Genomic DNA, 19,087 nt, shown 5'->3' with positions numbered 1-19,087 from the left:
CCCCGTCAAAAAATACAAGTAAATCAATAAATAACACATGATTGTTGAGGCGACAGCGGGGTGCGGGGGGGCTGGTGACTTTGACAGAGCCCACCCACTCAGGTGCCCATGTGCTTCCCAACTCCCTGAGACCACCGAGGCTCCACTCTTCACTGGCCGCCGCCACACACAATCTGAGCATCAATGACCTGGGCGTCCAAAGCTTCCGTTTTACAAGTGAGGGAATTAAAGCTCAAGGATGTTGAGCAACTTGACCCAAATCCCAAATGGGTGAGAAGAACGTGGATGGGATGTAAGTCATCTGGACCCCAGGCTCACGTCACCCTACTCACACAGTTTTGACAACCTGCACTGCAAACATTTGAAATGTAGAAGAGTTGCCTTTCTCTGGCCATATCCAAAGTTCACCAGACTGGTCCGGAAAAATACATCCTAAAGTCAGGACTTTGGGAAAACCCAGCACTTTGGGGTCGCAGGTGCACGTTGTCACAGTGTCTCTCTCAGCTCTTGTCCAGAACTTTCCCTGCCCTTCACAAATCGTAGTTTGTCTATTTACTTGGTTTTGTCTTGATGATAGTTGAATACAAAAGTTTTCAAATAAAATACTTAAATCTGTTCTTTCCAGTTAAAAAAGGAAACTAAGTTTATAGAGGGACAAATTTAGATGTTCACACCAGTGGAAAGCTCTGGAGGCCACAGAATTAAGAACATGCCTGGTACCGATAGCTATTCCATCCCCTGTTGCATATTTCACATAAGTGATATATGTGAGAAAATTGCATTTATGAGGGAATTTAAATAACATTTTAACCAGAACAAGAAAAAAGCTCAGCAGCATAATCTGTGCTTACAAAAACAAATATGGAGGTGCCAAAGCACTGTATCTCTTATTAAATATGCACCCAGGACAGAGGCAAGATCTCTAAGTGATACAGGGTCCCCACCCTAGAAAGGCAGCACAAGTAATACTGGTAAGGCTGGCAAGGAACCACTGATACTCCAGGAAAAACCCAAGAGGGTCGAAAGCTCATATGACTCAGGATCTTGGAGACCAGGACTGGCAGCAAAACGAGGAAATATGTTCTTCATCTGGGAGCAATGAGCTGCATATATTTGAAATCACTGGCTGCATGGAGTGAACAACTGTCCAGATTTAGACTGAGAAATCTGGGGGGAGAAAGCAGTGATCCTCTCCTAAGCTTTGCTTTGTGTGTTACATTATGGCAGAAATATTCATCTTCCGAAACACATTATATCTGATAGGCAAAGATTATATAATTTTGCTTTAAATCTCCTCAGAATGTGATTTTCATTTCAAACTCTCCTTCCCCACCACAGTCTTCCTTAGGTATGTGTGATCAAAGTGGTTCACCCAAAAGTTAAATTGTAACTGTTTACAATCCACCTAAATGATCTCTGCTTTAACCTTGGGCAGTGGTGTCTCCAGCTTTTCTTCTCTTTTTTTTCCCCCCTTTAGCTTTTCTTACAATGGTTAGATGGGTAGAGTCACTTTGAAGTTAGAAAACTAAAATGTGGTTTAGTAGATACGAACAATATAAGTTAATCAACAATTTTTTCTATTAGGACTCTAGTCCTTTCTAAGTAAATACACTACTGAGTTTCTTCCTTATGTTTAAATTGAATGGCTATTTTTATACCATAAATATTTAACTACAGTGACAACTCCCTGAAGCATACGTTTGTACGTATTTATAAATGTTACTTTTTTCTCAATATACTATGGAAAACACATTGCTCATTCATGGTAACCTTTGACTTTCAATAATCTTGGTTTAAAATATTTGGCAATTTGGAAATACACATACACAAATATGTCTTGCTAGCTCAGTTCAAGGAAAGCAAGAGTAATTCATAAAAACAAAACAAAAATATGTTATCAAAATCACAGATGGTTACATGTACTCATTTGAGATATATTAAAGACATACTATACAGCAGTGGTTTTCAAATATTTTGGTCTCAGGATACCTTTATACTCCTAAAATTTATTAAGGACTCTAAATTTTATGTGGGTTATGTCTATAAATATTTATTAAACTAAAACTGAGAAAGTTAAAAAATACAAATTACTTTATAAAAAATTATAGATTTCATGTTAACAGAAATTATGGTTTTTACCAAAAAACCCACTGTATTTTCCAAAAACAATTATTGAGAACAATGGCAAATCTCTTTAATATCTAGCTGAAAAGATTCTTCTATCTTCTCTGCCTTCAGTCTATTGCAATATCACATGACATGTTGCCTCTAGAAAACCCAAGGGTACACTTGTGAGAGAATAAGAGTAAAAAAGGTAAACAACATCTTCTTATTATTATGAAAATAATTTAGATCCCTTAGATCCCTTTGAAGGGATGCCGGGAACCCCTAGGGTTCCCTGGAGCACACTTTAAGAACTGCTGCTCTATAGAGATGCCTGGCATGGCCACTCTTTCAGACATTGTAAACTTACATGTCTCCATGCCTTCATCGTCATCATCTGCCACAGGTTTATCATAGGACTTGTCAATGGCAGCTCTGAAGCTTTCATTGCATCCCCTTCCTCGGATTATCCGCGGCCGCGGGCGGTGGAAAGGAATGTCCCCATTCAAAGTCACCTCAGCGACTGCTGTCTGCAGACTCTCTAAAGAGCTTGACTTCTTCAGACCCAAGGAAGGCCCCACATCTCTGCTGGGAGAACCTTGGAGGTTTGCAAAAACAAAATCTTAGTTAGAATGAGTGGAGAAAATTACATGTCTGAATATCTACAGATTGTGGAAAATATCAGGCACGTAAATTATTTGCTCAACGTCAACTTCTGGAATGTGGGTGGCAAGATATAAAAAGTAAAGTAACAGTAACTAATTTTAACATTTCCCAAATGTATATTAAAGTAGGTCTATTTTCTCTATTCTCATTAGGAAACACTCTGTGTTATTAGTTTCCATTTTTAGCTTAACAGATGAAATCTCTGTCAAATCATTTGCTCCAAGTTATGTCAATAATATAAAAGAGGCAGAATAACCCAGGAGCTCATTTGAAAAGCAGAATGATGAGAAGGCTAAGGGAAGCAACCAAGAGTAAGCTTCAAAATGTAGCTGAAATCATTGTTTGGCAGTTTAAAGTTATTTGCAAGATGGAAGTGAAACTTTCACCTCAATGAGTTTCATCAAGCCTTTTCCTCATCATGGTGCAAGTTCGGACAACTCAGCGAGTAAGAAAAGCACAGGAGACCACGTGTCACCCATAGAAACAGGGCACCCTGGCACCAGGTAGAAACCTAATTCTGGAAAATGGTAGTTCTCTTGGAAAAGCAACACAAAATGTGAATAGAAACAAACTATATAAGGGAGAGAGAGAGAGAGAGAGAGAGAGAGAGAGAGAGAAGTAAGGGAGAGAGGACTCAAGAGCTGGATGTGAGTACTTAAATCTCCAGGCCTGCAAAGAGAAACAGGTGATGAACAGAAGGAACAAGACATCACAATTACCAAGAAAATTTCATAGGATGGCAGGGGAGAATTCAGAGGATTAAAAATGCGACTCTGGGGACTTCCCTAGTCGTCCGGTTGTTAAGACTCTGCGCTCCCAATGCAGGGGGCCTGGGTTCAATCCCCGGTCAGGGAACTAAGATCCCACATGCCGCAACTAAAAAAAGATCCTGCATGCCACAACGAAGATCCCTGTGCTGCAACTAAGACCCAGTGCAGCCAAATAAATAAATAAATATGGCTCTGTGACTTGAGGATCTAGGGCAGGAAGTCCCAAGATGGTAACCAAGCTTTAGAATGCAATCAAAATGGATTTCTTTAACCAGGTATGACAACCTCATCCATCACTGCCTGACCTAGCACTCAGAGGTAGATGAATTTAGCGTCTAGATGGCTGAAATGCCAGCCACCCCCAGCTGGGCAATCCAGGTTACAGAACTAGTTCTTCACTTATACTGCTAAAAAGACAGGTGCAAAAAAAAAAAAAAAAAAAAAAAAAAGGGGAGGGAAGGAGAGGCTGGATAGTTTCTCTCCATGTGGGGCCATCAGCCCATATGTGGATCAATAATTAAGGAGTAGCCTTGATATGTTATCACTTAGAAGACAAATAGTTCTGACATGGGCTTTCCATTGCTCAGAGTATAAAACAGAATAAAAATTAAATTGGGAGAGTCAAAACAAGAATTATCTTTTTAAGATTCATTTACATGACACCTTTCACATGATTTTCACAATAGGGTAGTTTTAAGTTAGAATAAGTATGTTAAAATGTAACGTAGGCAGAAAGGCAGACAGATGACTCTAAAAAAGAAAAAATATTCTATAAATCATTGTGCTTGGGAGAAAAATATGATTTATTTAACTTTTTCCATGCAGGTTTGTATATATTTGATTATTTATTTTATGACAAAAATTCACAAGAAGTATTTCTTTCTAGGATGATCAATCTTACTTTTTCTCTTGATAGCCCCATAACTTTCGACAAGTTCATGTTTTAAATACCCATAAAAGTCATGTCACAGGAAGGAAAATGAATTTTGTTCCGAAGAATGAAAGAAAAAGTAAGAAATCAAAGAGAATGGGAAAAGATGATTCCTGGGTAGGGACATTTACGTTCACATTTTCTAGAATTAGCACTAGGAAGATCTTTTTCTGAATAAATCATGCCTATCAATTTTCATAACTTACTAGTTTCATTCAGGTCCTATAAACTTTTATAAGGCAAATATTCAGTACCTTCTTGGCTTCATAAAGGACATGTTTATGTACGGATGCATGTATGTATCTATATGTATCTATGCATATATCTCCAATGAAGATTTGATACTTCCAGTAAAGATTATCATAAAAACATAATTTATGGGCTTCCCTGGTGGCTCAGTGGTTAAGAATCCGCCTGCCAATGCAGAGGACACGGGTTCGATCCCTGGTCCGGGTAGATCCCACATGCCGCAGAGTAACTAAGCCCATGTGCCACAGCTCTTGAGCCTGTGCTCTAGAGCCCGTGAGCCACAGCTACTGAGCCTGCGTGCCACAATTACTGAAGCCCGAGTGCCTAGAGCCTGTGCTTCACAACAAGAGAAGCCACTGCAATGAGAAGACTGCACACCACAACAAAGAGCAGCCCCCGCTCGCCACAACTAGAGAAAGCCCACATGCAGCAATGAAGGCCCAACGCAGCCAAAACAAAACAAAACAAAACAAAACATAATTTATGTATGAAAAGTTAGCTGAGATTTGACTTAAGATACTCAGAGCACTAAACGCTTTAATAATTTCAGATATGGCATGAGTATTTATTCAAATAAATGTATATATTACATGTATATAAATATTGATATATGTATAGATAAATGTATATATGTATTTATTAAGAAACAAAACACAAGCAAATCAGGGATAAAAAAAAATGACGGAATTGTAACTAAATAAGCAATAGATATTTTGTAAGCATAATTGGGAGCTTACCTATCTACTCTTTTCTCTAAATTCTTAACACTGTAGAATAACATTCTGGCAAAATGTTGATAATTATATATGGTGGGTATTGGGTATATGGTAGGTTAATAAACTACAGTCTTTACATATGGTTGAAAATTTTCATAACATCTATAATTTGTGCATCTATAACAGCAATCAGCAAACTGTGGGCCAAATCTGGAAAATCTGACTGGAACACAGCCATGTCCATTCATTTGCATATCCTCCATGGCTTGCCTTCACACTACATCAGAATTAAGTAATTGCTCCAGAGACTGTTTGGTCTACAAGATCTACCATATTTACTCCCTGGCTCTTTACAGAAAGAGCTTGCTGACTCTTGATCTATAACATGGATTTCATTCATGCAAGTGGTATGTTTGTCAAAGAAACTTTAACAGAGATTTTGTTAAGTAATAAATTAATAAGATTCCTAAATGAGGATCACTCAGATTCCTAACATCATAAACTTATCATTTAGCAGCAATAAAAACTGAAAATATCTCTCACTATATAAAGTAGGGGCAAGAGAGTAGTTTTATTTACACACAAAAAAATCAATGTCTCTAAATTTTAAATTATTTTAAATAATTTTTAAATAATTTAAATAATTTTTAAATTACTTTAAATGTAAAATAATAATTTAAAAATAGTATTTTGAAGCTCCTTATATAAATCGTTCAGGTCATTAGGACACTTTGCTTATTTTTTATACTCAAGGATTAAACTATTAGAAACACAATTCTCTTATTCCTGTTCCTCCTTTTCTTGCAGAAAGTAAGTTTACCCCCCAAATGTCATAGAAGATTCCTAAATCCAGGAATAAAGGGGGAAATCATGATCATACTATTTTCCTAAGGTCTATTTTTCTACTCTTACCTACTAATACCTCTCTCACCAAAAAAAAGGAGAGGATGTCTTTTGCAAGGGCAAAGGGAAATGGAATTCAATTTTCATTATGAAAGGCTTACAGCTAGACAGATGATCTACACTAAAATGCCACGGTGACTCTACCAAAAACCTTTGGACTAAACTGTAAAATCATGATAATCTTAGCAATTCAAGTGAAGTGAAGAAAGAAAAATAACTGAAAATCTCTTCACTGTCTAATACTGGAGGATGGGAAGGATTCAGTGTAGATATTTTATTCATTGTAGATTTAAAAGCAATAGACCAGAAAGTACTTTGATGTCTATGTAATAATTTTTTGTCCCAAGTTTTTCCAATTTAATTCGGTAAGACAGATCACATATAGTATTTTATAAATGCTTTTTATCTAGGATCTAACTAACATTCTAAGGCACTATGAAAGCAGATGATTCAATTAGATGATAAAAATCTGCCTTCTCACCATGAAAGTTATTTAATGTTTTCAGCTGAAATCTGGATATTATTTTTTAATCATAATAAATTGTTCTTTTCCTGTTAGTGAGTTGGTTAAATTAACTATTTTCCTTACTTTACCTAATTGGCATATTATATAAAGTCATGTTCTTTAATCTGAGCAGCTCAATTTGTTTTTTATAAACATTAACTTGAACAGGGGTTACTTCTTGAAAAGTACTGAATACCATTAACTCCAAAAACGAATTACTAATTTACATATGTAAACTATCAAATAATGTTTTTCTTTAGCCCTGCTTCAGAATTCCAAAGAAATGCTTTGTTTTGATAAAAGAAATAACTACTTAATAAGGGCTGAGGCTATTGTTAATTGCCCTGCACTACAGTTAATCCAATGATTTATTGGATGTAGTTTTTACAATCTATCTTTACAGAATGTGAAAACTCCAACCACGTCCACAATTATCTTTACATATGTACGTGGGATACACATTTTTCAAGAAGCCTAAAACTAATTACTACTGCAGGTTAAAAAGGTGAATTGAAGCCAATTAGTGCTAAGTGGTGTAACTAAATCATACTGGAGCTCGAATAATTAAAACTCTATTCCAAACTTATAATAATAAATCAAAACGCTCAATTGTACAAAGCACATGACTTTAATTACACATAAAGACTTTCCTCTGATCATTGTCATAAAATAACATGTAAAATCTACTATCATGTAAAACCCAGTTCAAAATAATCCATTGTTTCTACGGAATGATTTAGGCAGCATCTTAGAAGCAAGCCCTAAATAGTTAAGAAGAAAAAGAAAAACAAAAACAAGGGCTTCCCTCATGGCGCAGTGGTTAAGAATCCGCCTGCCAATGCAGGGGACACGGGTTCAAGCCCTGGTCCGGGAAGATCCCACATGCCATGGAGCAACTAAGCCCATGTGCCACAACTACTGAGCCTGCGCTCTAGAGCCCACAAGCCACAACTACTGAGCCCGCGAGCCACAACTACTGAAGCTCACGCACCACAACTACTGAGCCTGCGCTCTAGAGCCCGCGAGCCACAACTTCTGAAGCCCATGTGCCTAGAGCCTGTGCTCCTCAACAAGAGAAGCCACCACAATGAAAAGCCCGTGCACCGCAACCAAGAGTATCCCCCACTCGCTGCAACTAGAGAAAGCCCGCACGCAGCGATGAAAACCCAAAACAGCCAAAAAATAAATTAATTAAAACAAAAAACAAAAACAAAACCTTCAAGCAGGTTCACAAAGATAAGGACGCAATATATAGTCTAATTCAATGTTAGGTAACTACAAACTAATGCTTGCATCAGAAAAAGATCTAAGCTTTTCTGAGTGACTAATGAGAGCAATACTAGACACTGTCCTTCAGTGAAAATATTTATATTTGTGCCATTATCCGTCAAACGAAAATCACCACTTTGAGAATCATGTTTTGGATGTTAACCTAAGCATCAGATAGATGACTCTGAAACAAAGAATCCACCCTAAGAGATCACGTTTTCAGGATTTTGACTTTTTTTTATAAATTGTGACAAAACATTACTACACAAATATAATTAAGAAGATGTAGGTTGTTTTAGTGTCTCTGAAGCACTAAATTATATTTCCATTTAGTATGTACTACAGTGATAAATTTCTTCTCACAGAAAATTTTCCTTTTCTTGTACCATTTGATTTCCTACTATGAAAACATCCGTGCCAGCCTGGAATATTTATGTTTACGTGCTATGTGATTGGCAGCTCTACAATTATGATAAGCTCCTTGGACCACAGTTTCTATGGCAACAGCCTAAGTGTCCATTCTTACCTGCTTTCTGGTCATCCACTGTATTGAGTTTAGTCTCGTCAGCTACTGTTAAAAGGTAAATGTATAATGGTTAGCCCAGTTAGTCCCACAGCCCAACATGCTTCAACCATTCCCAGATCTTTTCAGTTAGGTGATAATTCTTAGGTAATATTTCATGCAAAATATATGAAATATCAAGCAAACATTCATAATCAAAAAAAAAGGGGAAAAAAGCAGTGTCTCCATGCAATGCCAGTCATCTCATTTCACAGACACGTGTGTTATTGATATGTTAGCATATCACAATTAGCGAGGCAAGGAATCGCCCGATTTTTCTTTTCTGCATGGGATAAATGAATGTTTTTAGTCTCGAAGTACAAACAGCCACCAGAGAACAGCATAAATACGTTCTAGTTGATTAACGAAGGTTTTTCTAATCATTCAATTGGTGTATGGATATAATTAATTAATTTGTTTGTTTGTTTTGGTTTTTGGTGGATTTGGATTTAAAAAGAGACACTACCTGATTGGTGCTTGATTGAACAACTAGGATTATTTTCCTCCTCTCATTTGCTTCCAAATACTTTCTACAATAAATATGCTCTCAAATTATGACTCCACTTAAAGGCCTTAATTATCAACACATAAGAGTTTCTATCAAATAAACCTTAAAGGACAGCAATGGAAGGAAAATATGAGGAAGTAACCAAACTCTAGACATGGATTGAGATAATGGTTTCTCTCCAAAACTGCTTCTTCTGGTTCGAGCGTCCCCACAACCAACCAAGTCATATTCCAATGAAATTGGTTTTCAGCAGCCAAAGTGTTAAAACATTTCATTTTTTTCAAGTAAAGATACATGAATAGAGCATGATAGGCACATGTGTTTGTTTCTTTTCTCATCAGAAAACATATATATTAACATATTGCACATGATGTAAACATGCCACTTAGAAGCACGGTTATCTCAAACTTGGAGAAAAACTAATTTTTGCCAAATTGCCTCATTTCGCATTTATTTTCTCTATGGCTCACAGTAAACAGACATGTGTTTGGGACCATTGATTTTCATCTGAAAGCATCTAAAGCGAATTTAGATAGAGGTTCATGGAGATCGTACTCACTACCTAAATCCATGCTTTTCGATTTTCGCGTTTTAACGAAATCCAATTGACTGGCATCTGAAAATTGCTTTGTGCGTTTTTCTGACATACTCTGACGTCCAAATCCCTCTCGTTGAAAAGCAAGAACTGGATCGACGTCTGGACTCAAAGAGCTGGTGTGAAGAGAAAGAGAAACATAAAAACATTTACTGAAAATAAGAGACGTGACGCTCAGGAAAGTTCATCTACACCTGTGTGTATGAATGTGTGTATATGGATATTCCTCAGAAATATTTAAACTAAATAGCACAAATATAGTCCATCAAAAGAACTGTGGTTGTGTAGGAGGTGACAGGAAAATACGACATTAATTTACATTTAGAGCAATTCCTTCTCCATGTGAGGAAGACTGAATCTTTGAGAAAAACTTTCATATATTAATACAAATACTGGCAGCAAATTAGTGACTATATGAATTGCAACTGAATAGAAATTTTGAGAAGGGTATGTTCTGCAGACTTGTGCTTGACAAGGGGGAGGGGAATGGGGGAGGGATGGATTGGGAGTTTGGGATTAGCAGATGCAAACTATTATATACAAAATGGATAAACAACAAGGTCCTACTGTATCGCACAGGGAACTCTATTCAATACCCTGTGATAAACCATAATGGAAACGAATATGAAAAAGAATGCATATAGGCATAACTGAATCACTTTGCTGTACAGCAGAAATTAACACAACATTGTAAATCAACTATACTTCAGTAAAATGAATTTTGTTAAAAAAAGGATATGTTCTGGTCATCTTATATATCCTTTATCTTGTGTTTCAGAAAAAAAACCAAAACACCTTTATGGCATGTAGTTTTATGAGGATGTAGCTTCTCTGCAATACTTAAATCAACTGAGAAGAAATCAACTCAACAAATCACGATTAGAACCTACTCTGATGAAAGTGTGGTGCCGGGTACCAAAGTCAAAGTAATAAATAAGAAAAGATCTCTATTCCCTAAGAAGAATACCAAACCAGGAGCACACAGAAGACTCTGTGGATGCTCGGATGGGAGACTGACTGGTATTCCAGGGAGTCAGGAAAAGCATGACTAAGTCTGGATGGCATTTGGTTTGTGTGACACCAACACAGTGGCTCCCGCAGAGACGATGAAACACAGGGCAGATCAGTGGTAACAGGATACAGTATCAAGTGTCTTCACAATGGAAGTGGCAGGGGAATCGGTCCTATTTGTAAAATCCCACTAACACTTTCAGAAGCACCACCAGGTGTTGTGAGCCCAGCCCCACAATGACGTGGTTCTTCTCTGTGCTGAGCACGGTGAGTAAACAGAGAGCTCTCCTATATCAGTGTGGAGCCACCTTGCCTATGTGGCCACAGGTAGGAGAACATCCCTCCGCAGCTCACTGGACATGCTAGAATGTGGTGGTCTCTCCACTACGTCCGCTTCCACTATACACGCCCTCCTTAGGCTTCTGCTGGAAACCAGCTTCTCTAACCCTGTATTGGTCCTATGGGAATGACCATGCATATTGATAAAAGGGTAGTGATCTGGTTTGGATACATATCAGAAATTTAGCTGCAATTCACTGTGCATGACATGACAGATGGCATTAGGGAAAGGCTAAACCAAAAACTGCGACAAGGAAGACATGAAGGCAGTGCTTCGCCATCAGGTGATGTGGCCTGAACGCTTTGAGTCCCTGTGTCTTCATTGGCTCCATGAAGAAAAGAGTGGCCCCAACCCCTGGCCAGGCCACTGAGAGAATTCAAGGACACAAGGGGAAAGCCCTCAGTAAACTGCAGACCACCATGCAAAATAAATTATTATTAGCCAACAAAGACTTGCTATCTCAAATTTTCAAAGTTATGAAAATTATAACGGAAACAGGGTATTTAAAAACCAAGCGCCAACCGAAACCTCAAAAAGGAAATGAACGATCCTTCTCCATCTTTTCCACCAAGTACAGAGCAGGGCCCGGGGAGGAGGCAACGTAGGTGCCTGGGACTCAGAATTCAAGGGAGCTCTGATCTCAGGGTCCTGTGAGTTCAGGGGCCACACCTGAGAGTGAGAAGCTCCTTACGTTTGCTCCCCTGGGCACCTAGCTTGCTTAACCGTTGTTCTGGCCCAGGGACTGGGAGCTCAGCCCAAAGCAAAAACGATTTTTTTATGTAAAACACTATGTTATATCCTAATCAATGTTATTTTGTTTGCATCCTACACTAAATCTTTTCATTTTTAACATATCATATCTCATCTGTAAAGCCCAGAATAAATCTGACGTTCCAGGAAGCAGCAGGGTCATGTGCACCTTGAAGGCTTAGGTGTCCCTTCTCGTACTACTCTGCTTAGACCCTATGTATGTATGTATGTATATACATGTGTGTGCAGAGCTCCAGCATATATTATGTATATAAGTGTAGACTGCTTTTACATATTTCTTAAATATATATGTGTGTGTATATTATGCTTATATAGTAGTGTCCACGTACTACTATGCTTATAATTTCCAGGGCACATACACCCCAATTCGAAAACACAGTCCTAGAAGTGAAAAATTAAAACCTATATGGTGAGAACAATCTTGGAACAATAAACACTAAATATGATATTTGAACTAAGAGTAATTCTTTCTGTTTGTGTGTTCATTATGGCCGCGCCACGCGGCATACGGGATCTTAGTTCCCCGACCAGGGATCGCACCCGCGTCCCCTGCAGTGGAAGCTCGGAGTCTGAACCACGGGACCGCCGGGGAAGTCCAAGAGTAATTCTTTTAGATACTGAAAGTTGATCTCTCCGACTATCCTGCACATGCTCGTCAACCCTCTTCTGTATCGTGTGAATTACACGAAAACCTGAATTCCAAACTAGGTATCAAATGTGTGAACAGAGTGAATCTGCAATACATTTTTAATAAAAATTATTGGGTAAAGGTTTTTCAAAGAAGTACAAATTTTTGTTCCTGAAAGCCACATATTGGCGTATTTTTTAAACTAATTTTATATCCTCCGAAATTATGTTGTCACTAAGATGAGAATTTGCTGTTTCACCTTCTTCACCTTAAAAACGTTGTTACGTTCCCTAAATCAGTTCATGGATTGAAAACAAGTATATTCTATCAGTTAAGAAATGCAAACTTTAGCCATTTGACATATTCAGCCTTCCACAATCGAACTGTACACATACACAACTGAAAACGGCAAATGAGTTTTTGAGTGAATAAGCATCTTAAAATAACTAAATATTCTTAAACCATAACATAATTAATTCTTCCCATTAAACTAATTTCAGACACAAGAAACAATACGCTAGCATACTTAGCAAGTTAGTCTGCAGGACTGACAGCTGATTCTTTAAAGAATGTAACCATACCCTGACCCCCCCCCCAAAAGTTATTAAAATTCCAGTTATTAATCCTGCCTTATTGCCCTTTTGTTTTCATAACATTTTCATCAAGGATTAGGGAGATACTGTCAGGCTGGAAAAGCTTACATTTTCTGCTGTGATTCAGAACAGCTGCCATTCTTGTTTGGATAACCCTTCATTCATATTCTTTTCCAGCCCCTGCACATTCCCCACAGCAAAATCATACAAGTCCTCACTGTTTTATGAATCCCCTTAGGGAAATTAATGCCACACTCCAGCCCTGCTCGTTGTTTATTGACTTTCACCAATACAGCATTTCTTAAGGCCTCAAACATCTATTCCTATGGCTGCCTTCAAAATTCCTCATCACGGTGGAGACTCAAAAGGTTTTTGTCCCTTCGATGAATACTGCAAATATCTAATCCTTACTTTCTCTGTCATTGCTTTCACTTTCAGAAAGAGATATAAACTGCAGCGGTAAATGCTACAGCGTCTGATTCAGGTGGGTTTTTACTTTGTATGGTAGTTCCCCCTCTACGTTGAACCAAAAAACTCGTTCAAAGGTAAGCTGTTATCACGCGGGCTTGAGTGTGGCTCAATGCCACAACACTGAAATATCATTTTGCTGATGGATTCTTAAGAGACCCCAGAGAAAGGGCAAGAAGAAGATTCTGGTATAATGCTTCACGTGGTTGTGTTCATTATCACTACAGCCTTCCAAGGTCATCCCTAGGAGGGACCTTCCTTTCGCTTATTGATGTATATAATTACTAGGCAAATGAGGACACTCATCCACATTTATCTGCCACACGCTGGTTCAATAATATCAAATGCTTTCTTATATTTTTAGAGATACAGGAGAAAAAATAGCATTAGACTGCCCCTGAAGTCATAATGTTAGAAGTAAGTACAAAGACTAGTAGAGTTATAGCGCTCTAAAAAGAAAATCTGAAAAAGCTTCTTCCCACTCCCAGAACGTAACAACTACTAATTTGGCCAAAGTCGTCGAATTGTTACAAACTCTCAGTCACCGGAGGGATTTGCTTAGAATTTATTTATGGAATAGGAAAACAATTCGTCAAATTAACACAGATCTAAAATAAATGTTTCACTTGTGAAACTTAACTTCAATGAGTAGGGTTTGGGGGTGAGTGGTAGTTTTCTCGTTGGTTTGGCTAAACTCTTAACGATAGCCCTGGAAAGGCTAACACAGTTGGGCAGGTTTATGAGGCTGGGGGGAATCTTTTGTTTGAGGAGTGACAACTACGAGTATTAAATCATTATTATTAAATCAGAACACCGCTATAAAAGACACTGATTCACTGTGCTCGGTGACAGACCGTTTAACCCTAAAATCAAGTGTGACTGCAATTAACCGATGTTTCCCAACAGTGCTCTTACCACTCTGCTGACTCACTGATGCCAGCCTTGGCCCACGCGCCAGTGTCCGTTGTCACAAATCCTACATCATCGTGGGAGCTGGAAGATGACTGGTCAGAGAGATGTGGGGGGAGTACTGGCAGCCTGTCATCCTCGATAATGACAGTGTCATCTTGGGGCATATTCACCGTGGGGGACAGCTGGTATTTACCTGTCCAGTGGAAAAAAACAAAGAGAAATTCTAGACATCCATCTAAGGGTTATGTATATGAATGTTAACACTTTGCTACATTAGAAAAAGTCTAAATTTCCAAAATCTGCTCAACCTGGTAGAAAAATAGAATTAAGTAAACTTATTTTTCATAAATGAATGTCAAAGGGAGACCTCCGGTCTATTCCCTCCTCTTGACACGACAGCTATGGTGCTCTGGGTGCGGTATTCAGTGTCTCTGGTATTAAGTTTCCTAAGGCCAGAGATGATCTCCAGAATGATTTCTAATGTGAAAATGCCACATAGACTTGAAGTCGTTTATAGTCCTTTGAAAAATTTTACCAGGAAATTTGGAGGGAAGCCCTGCAGACTTACATCAATCATTCACTCATTCACTAGCTGGGCACCTACCACCATCTCTGCCTCTCAATGGCTCACACCTCAGAGAAGGAGACAGATAAAGTAGTAATTGATTGGTGCTCTGAGTGATGTACCAGAAGTGCCCTGGCACTCACTAGTGCTGGCAATCGCCTGGGTAGCTGAAGGAAGAGGATGCTGGGAGTCTTAAAAAAAAGTCAACATCCGAGATGGGTTTTGAATGATTAATACGATCTCTTCTACTGTAAGAAATGACGACATTGATTTTAGACATCAGCAACAACATCATTAAATGCATGATGGAGGAAAGTGCACAGTGCACTCAGGTGACACTTCAAAGATGAGTGCATGCAGAACCGGGGCCTTGTGGAGAGATGGCAGGAGTGATGTTAAAGAGGAAAGATTAGGATCTCACTGCCCAGAGGTTTTTCAGGCCAAGACAGGGGAGCTTGTAAATTTTGATTTATTCAATTAGGATACAGTGTTCTCGGTAAGAAAAGACCCAGAACTGTCCACATTGATCAGTTTCTTTCAGTAAAATCTGCTCAGGTTCTGGGATCGGCATGATAGGCGTTTATCTTTCCTGGGATAAAATTATAATTCAGGGGCCTGAATCCTTAAAGATAAAGCTGAGGTCCAAATGTTGCCATCTTCCTCCCCAAAACACCTATAGTTCTTCTGGCTTCCTCCTCAAACCTTGGGCCATATTTCCTCTGAGCAAGAACTCATGGGCGAAGCTTCGGTTCACATGGATATCTTGTGAAAGGCTGTCCTCAGAGAAACATGCATCACGGTGTGGTGTCGCCCTACTGGCCTGTCTCTCCCAACACAGCAAGGAGAACGGACAGTTTCCCTGTCACCTTACAGGAGGATGGAAACACTGTCATCTCAAGTCCAATGTCCACAGCTGTTAAGTCAGCTCTCCTAGTTCCTATGCAAATAAAAAGGATTGTTGCACTTTCCCAATCCTACCACCGTTTCAAACAGGGTGCCCTTGTCCTTTACAAGTAATTGCTTTTAAAAATAGCACAATAGCAATGTGAAGACAGTTCATGAACATTTTCACATCTGTCTTAAGATCTAATTTTTAAACATTCACAAGAATGTGTAAACGATAATTTTCGTTTTAACACCATTTTGGAAACTGGGAGATGGCATATATAGACTTGAAGCATCTTTTAAAATAGATATTATTCTAGACATTTCAACAAAGGAGCAAACACTAAGTTGATCTTTTCAGGACAACCCACAAAAGCAAACTTGCTAGAAATTTCAAATGCAATCATTACTTAGCATCAACTACCCTATTACAGAAATAATATATGTTCACTGAAACCTCTACTCAGCAAATTATCATGAAAAATACTCTATTTTGATTTGAAATGCATCCATTTTGACAAACTGTGAAAACTAGCAACTGTTTATAAACGCTCATGATAAAAATGTAAATCAAATTTAATATTTCATTGCTTCCCTTTCCTGAATTCAAATCACTCCTTTATGCCTACTTGAGTTTTAGGATACTAGTACAGAAAGACAGAAATCTGTTCAATAAAATATCATTCATAAATAAGATCGGACATTCCAGTACTATTACCTAAAGAAACATTTCCTTCCCAAAACATACTTTTTCCCCCAAAAAGTGTACAGAATGACAAATCCAAGTTCTCCCTGGTAGCTCACCACTGACAAGGCACATGTCACAGCATTAAATGTCATGTCCTCACAGAGGCACAATTTATTGGAAGAAACTATATTGGTATAATATAGCACATTCGTTTCTAAACACAAAACCAAAACTGTTCATGCAATATATTCTGAGAGACGGTCTAACAAGCAGTATGGAACACAGAATGGTTCTTCATGTGACAGTCCTTTTTTATGTTGTTTTGAGTAGAAATATTGTTCCTTAGGTGATCTAAAAATTCATACCTAAAGAAACTGCGGGAAATGTCCCTATTAACCGTAAGACAAGGATTCAGCTTTTTTTCTTTCCCCTATGATTCTGGAGGCTAATATTTCAAAAGACTTGAGAATATATGTTTTCCATCAATTTTCCACTTCTTAACATACTTGCGACGAACAGTGTTTTGGGATGCAGCTCCAAGAATATATTGGGGGTAATGAACTAAGCTATCAAACTACATATTCTACCAAACTCCCCTTAGAATAACTCTCAATTATGTTTGCAGGTACTTGGCATATCCTAAATGTGAACCCTTCGAAGGGTGACTTCAGAAACCTTTGATCCGGTTTTTGATGAATAAACTCTCCTTTCCTCAACTAGTTAACCAACAAACTAAGATTTAGACTGTAGCCGAGTGAAACAATGAGATGCAGAATGACTGTTTGCTAAACATTTATTCATTGGTACATTTACATAGAAGGCAACACTACGTGAAATGAGAAACCTTTTGCCAGAGATCTGACTCACAATAAAAACAACCTTAATATTCCATTTTTCTACGTTGACTTTCTAACAAGATCAAAGTATTCTGAACAGAATTATTTTTTAAACTCACCAAAATGTATCAATATAAAAACTACTGAGATTACATTAAAAAATGGAGACCACAGATTTCAGTTGTGCTTTAAACGGAAAAATTCTTCAGATAAAAAAGTTGGAAAACATTTAAGGTTCCATGCTCCCAAATGTCAGCCTGTGATGTGTCCTATGAAGTGAACACGCTGGTGACATGAGCTACACCTATTACCTCTGTGGTTATTAGCAGTACCAGTTAAGACAGTCCAGCCATTTGTGAAATATTTTTAAGGCTTTTAAAAGGAAGAAATCCTATGCAGCCTTGCTACAGATGCTTGTTGATAGATATCCAAAATCACTCCTTGCAAATCCATGGTAGTGGAAAGTCAGCCGACACGGACGACACTTGGAGAACTCTTGCCGTTGGCTGCCACTCTGGCTGACCCCACCAAGAGCTAAGGAGATCGATCAGGTTCCAGTAATGGGGGACTCGTGACTCAGAAAAATATGCATCGTAATTCTGGTTCAGAAACACGGAAGTCTGGGGCTTCAGACCTGTCACTTAGCTTCCTCGGGCCAGAATTCCCCTGAACAGACGTTTAGTAGGTTGGAGTACACGATCTGTAAGGTTGTTGCAAAAATAACTTCTTTGATTTTTAAATCACACTGGTTGCCAGAATGGAAGATTCTGTTAAGACTGTCTGAAGCCAGTTGCTTGAAAATGTGGGTACTTAAAAATGGGTGTCAATAAAGGATGAATGTCACTAACACTTATTGTGTGATCCCAGTATTCCTCAGAGATGGCTATTTTTAGAAAGAGGAAAGAGCCAAGAACAAAATAAAACAAAAATCGCCATGGGATCTTGGGACTTAGTTCTTTTATCTGTTAAGTGGGAAAGTGTAGCTGATGACATCTGACATGCTTCCAACTCTAAAATCTCTTCCTTTTTTGGTCTAGTTTTTGGAAGCTTCTCTCCTGGGTTAGGTTCCCATAGAAATGAGTCAGAAAGCCTCAAAGCTCCTTTTGGGTCTAGAGTCCCACAGGAGGAATATGCTACATGAAAATTCACCCTATCCACATAAAATTAGTCACTTCTTAATGCAGTCAGCTGGAATTTCAATACAAAGCTCTATCTGAATCATAGCAGATCACGGAGCAGACACCACCACCTCCACTGGTGTCTACACAGGAGATATCCTAAAGGTAGAGAAGACGACTGCTAGCCAGACAAGATCTGAAAATTTTCCATGCACCCAGATACTGTGCCCAGCAGTAAATACTGTTGCTATTGGTTTAGGTTAACTGAAAGTCAATGCTTTAATTTCTTATATTTGGTACCTGGCTTTGGTATCTTGTTGCAAGGTACTATCTCTGCAAGATTTCTAACTTTAAGTGGAAAGTGATGTTACGAACACTGTCTGTTTCTTAGGGCCCATGATGCTGAAATAGGGACTGACAAAGACTGAGGAATTCTCGAATTTGTAAAACTCAAGATAAATCAAATTAAGCATATACATTTCTCAGAGTAAAACT

At 38.3% G+C, this 19,087-nt stretch overlaps 1 protein-coding gene across 23 annotated transcripts in view; it reads right to left on the bottom strand.

Moving 5' to 3' along the window:
• The window catches only part of PARD3 (par-3 family cell polarity regulator), a 727,131-nt gene that overhangs the window by 312,950 nt on the left and 395,094 nt on the right, over positions 1 to 19,087 (bottom strand). For 16 of the 23 annotated variants that reach the window (XM_067702290.1, XM_067702246.1, XM_067702221.1 and 13 more), the window contains 4 exons: positions 14,504 to 14,693; positions 9,742 to 9,893; positions 8,639 to 8,683; positions 2,474 to 2,701 (listed from right to left, as the gene is read on the bottom strand). In XM_067702290.1, coding sequence (XP_067558391.1) covers positions 2,474 to 2,701; positions 8,639 to 8,683; positions 9,742 to 9,893; positions 14,504 to 14,693 — 615 coding nt within the window. The remainder of the gene's footprint in view (positions 1 to 2,473; positions 2,702 to 8,638; positions 8,684 to 9,741; positions 9,894 to 14,503; positions 14,694 to 19,087) is intronic. The other 7 variants (XM_067702315.1, XM_067702231.1, XM_067702276.1 and 4 more) reach the window with 3 other exon arrangements.

Source organism: Pseudorca crassidens, chromosome 1, assembly GCF_039906515.1.
Source record: "Pseudorca crassidens isolate mPseCra1 chromosome 1, mPseCra1.hap1, whole genome shotgun sequence".
NCBI classification, from domain to species: Eukaryota; Metazoa; Chordata; class Mammalia; order Artiodactyla; family Delphinidae; genus Pseudorca; species Pseudorca crassidens.
The sequence above is the reverse complement of the archived record's forward strand: the minus strand, read 5'-3'. Positions and strand labels throughout refer to the sequence as shown.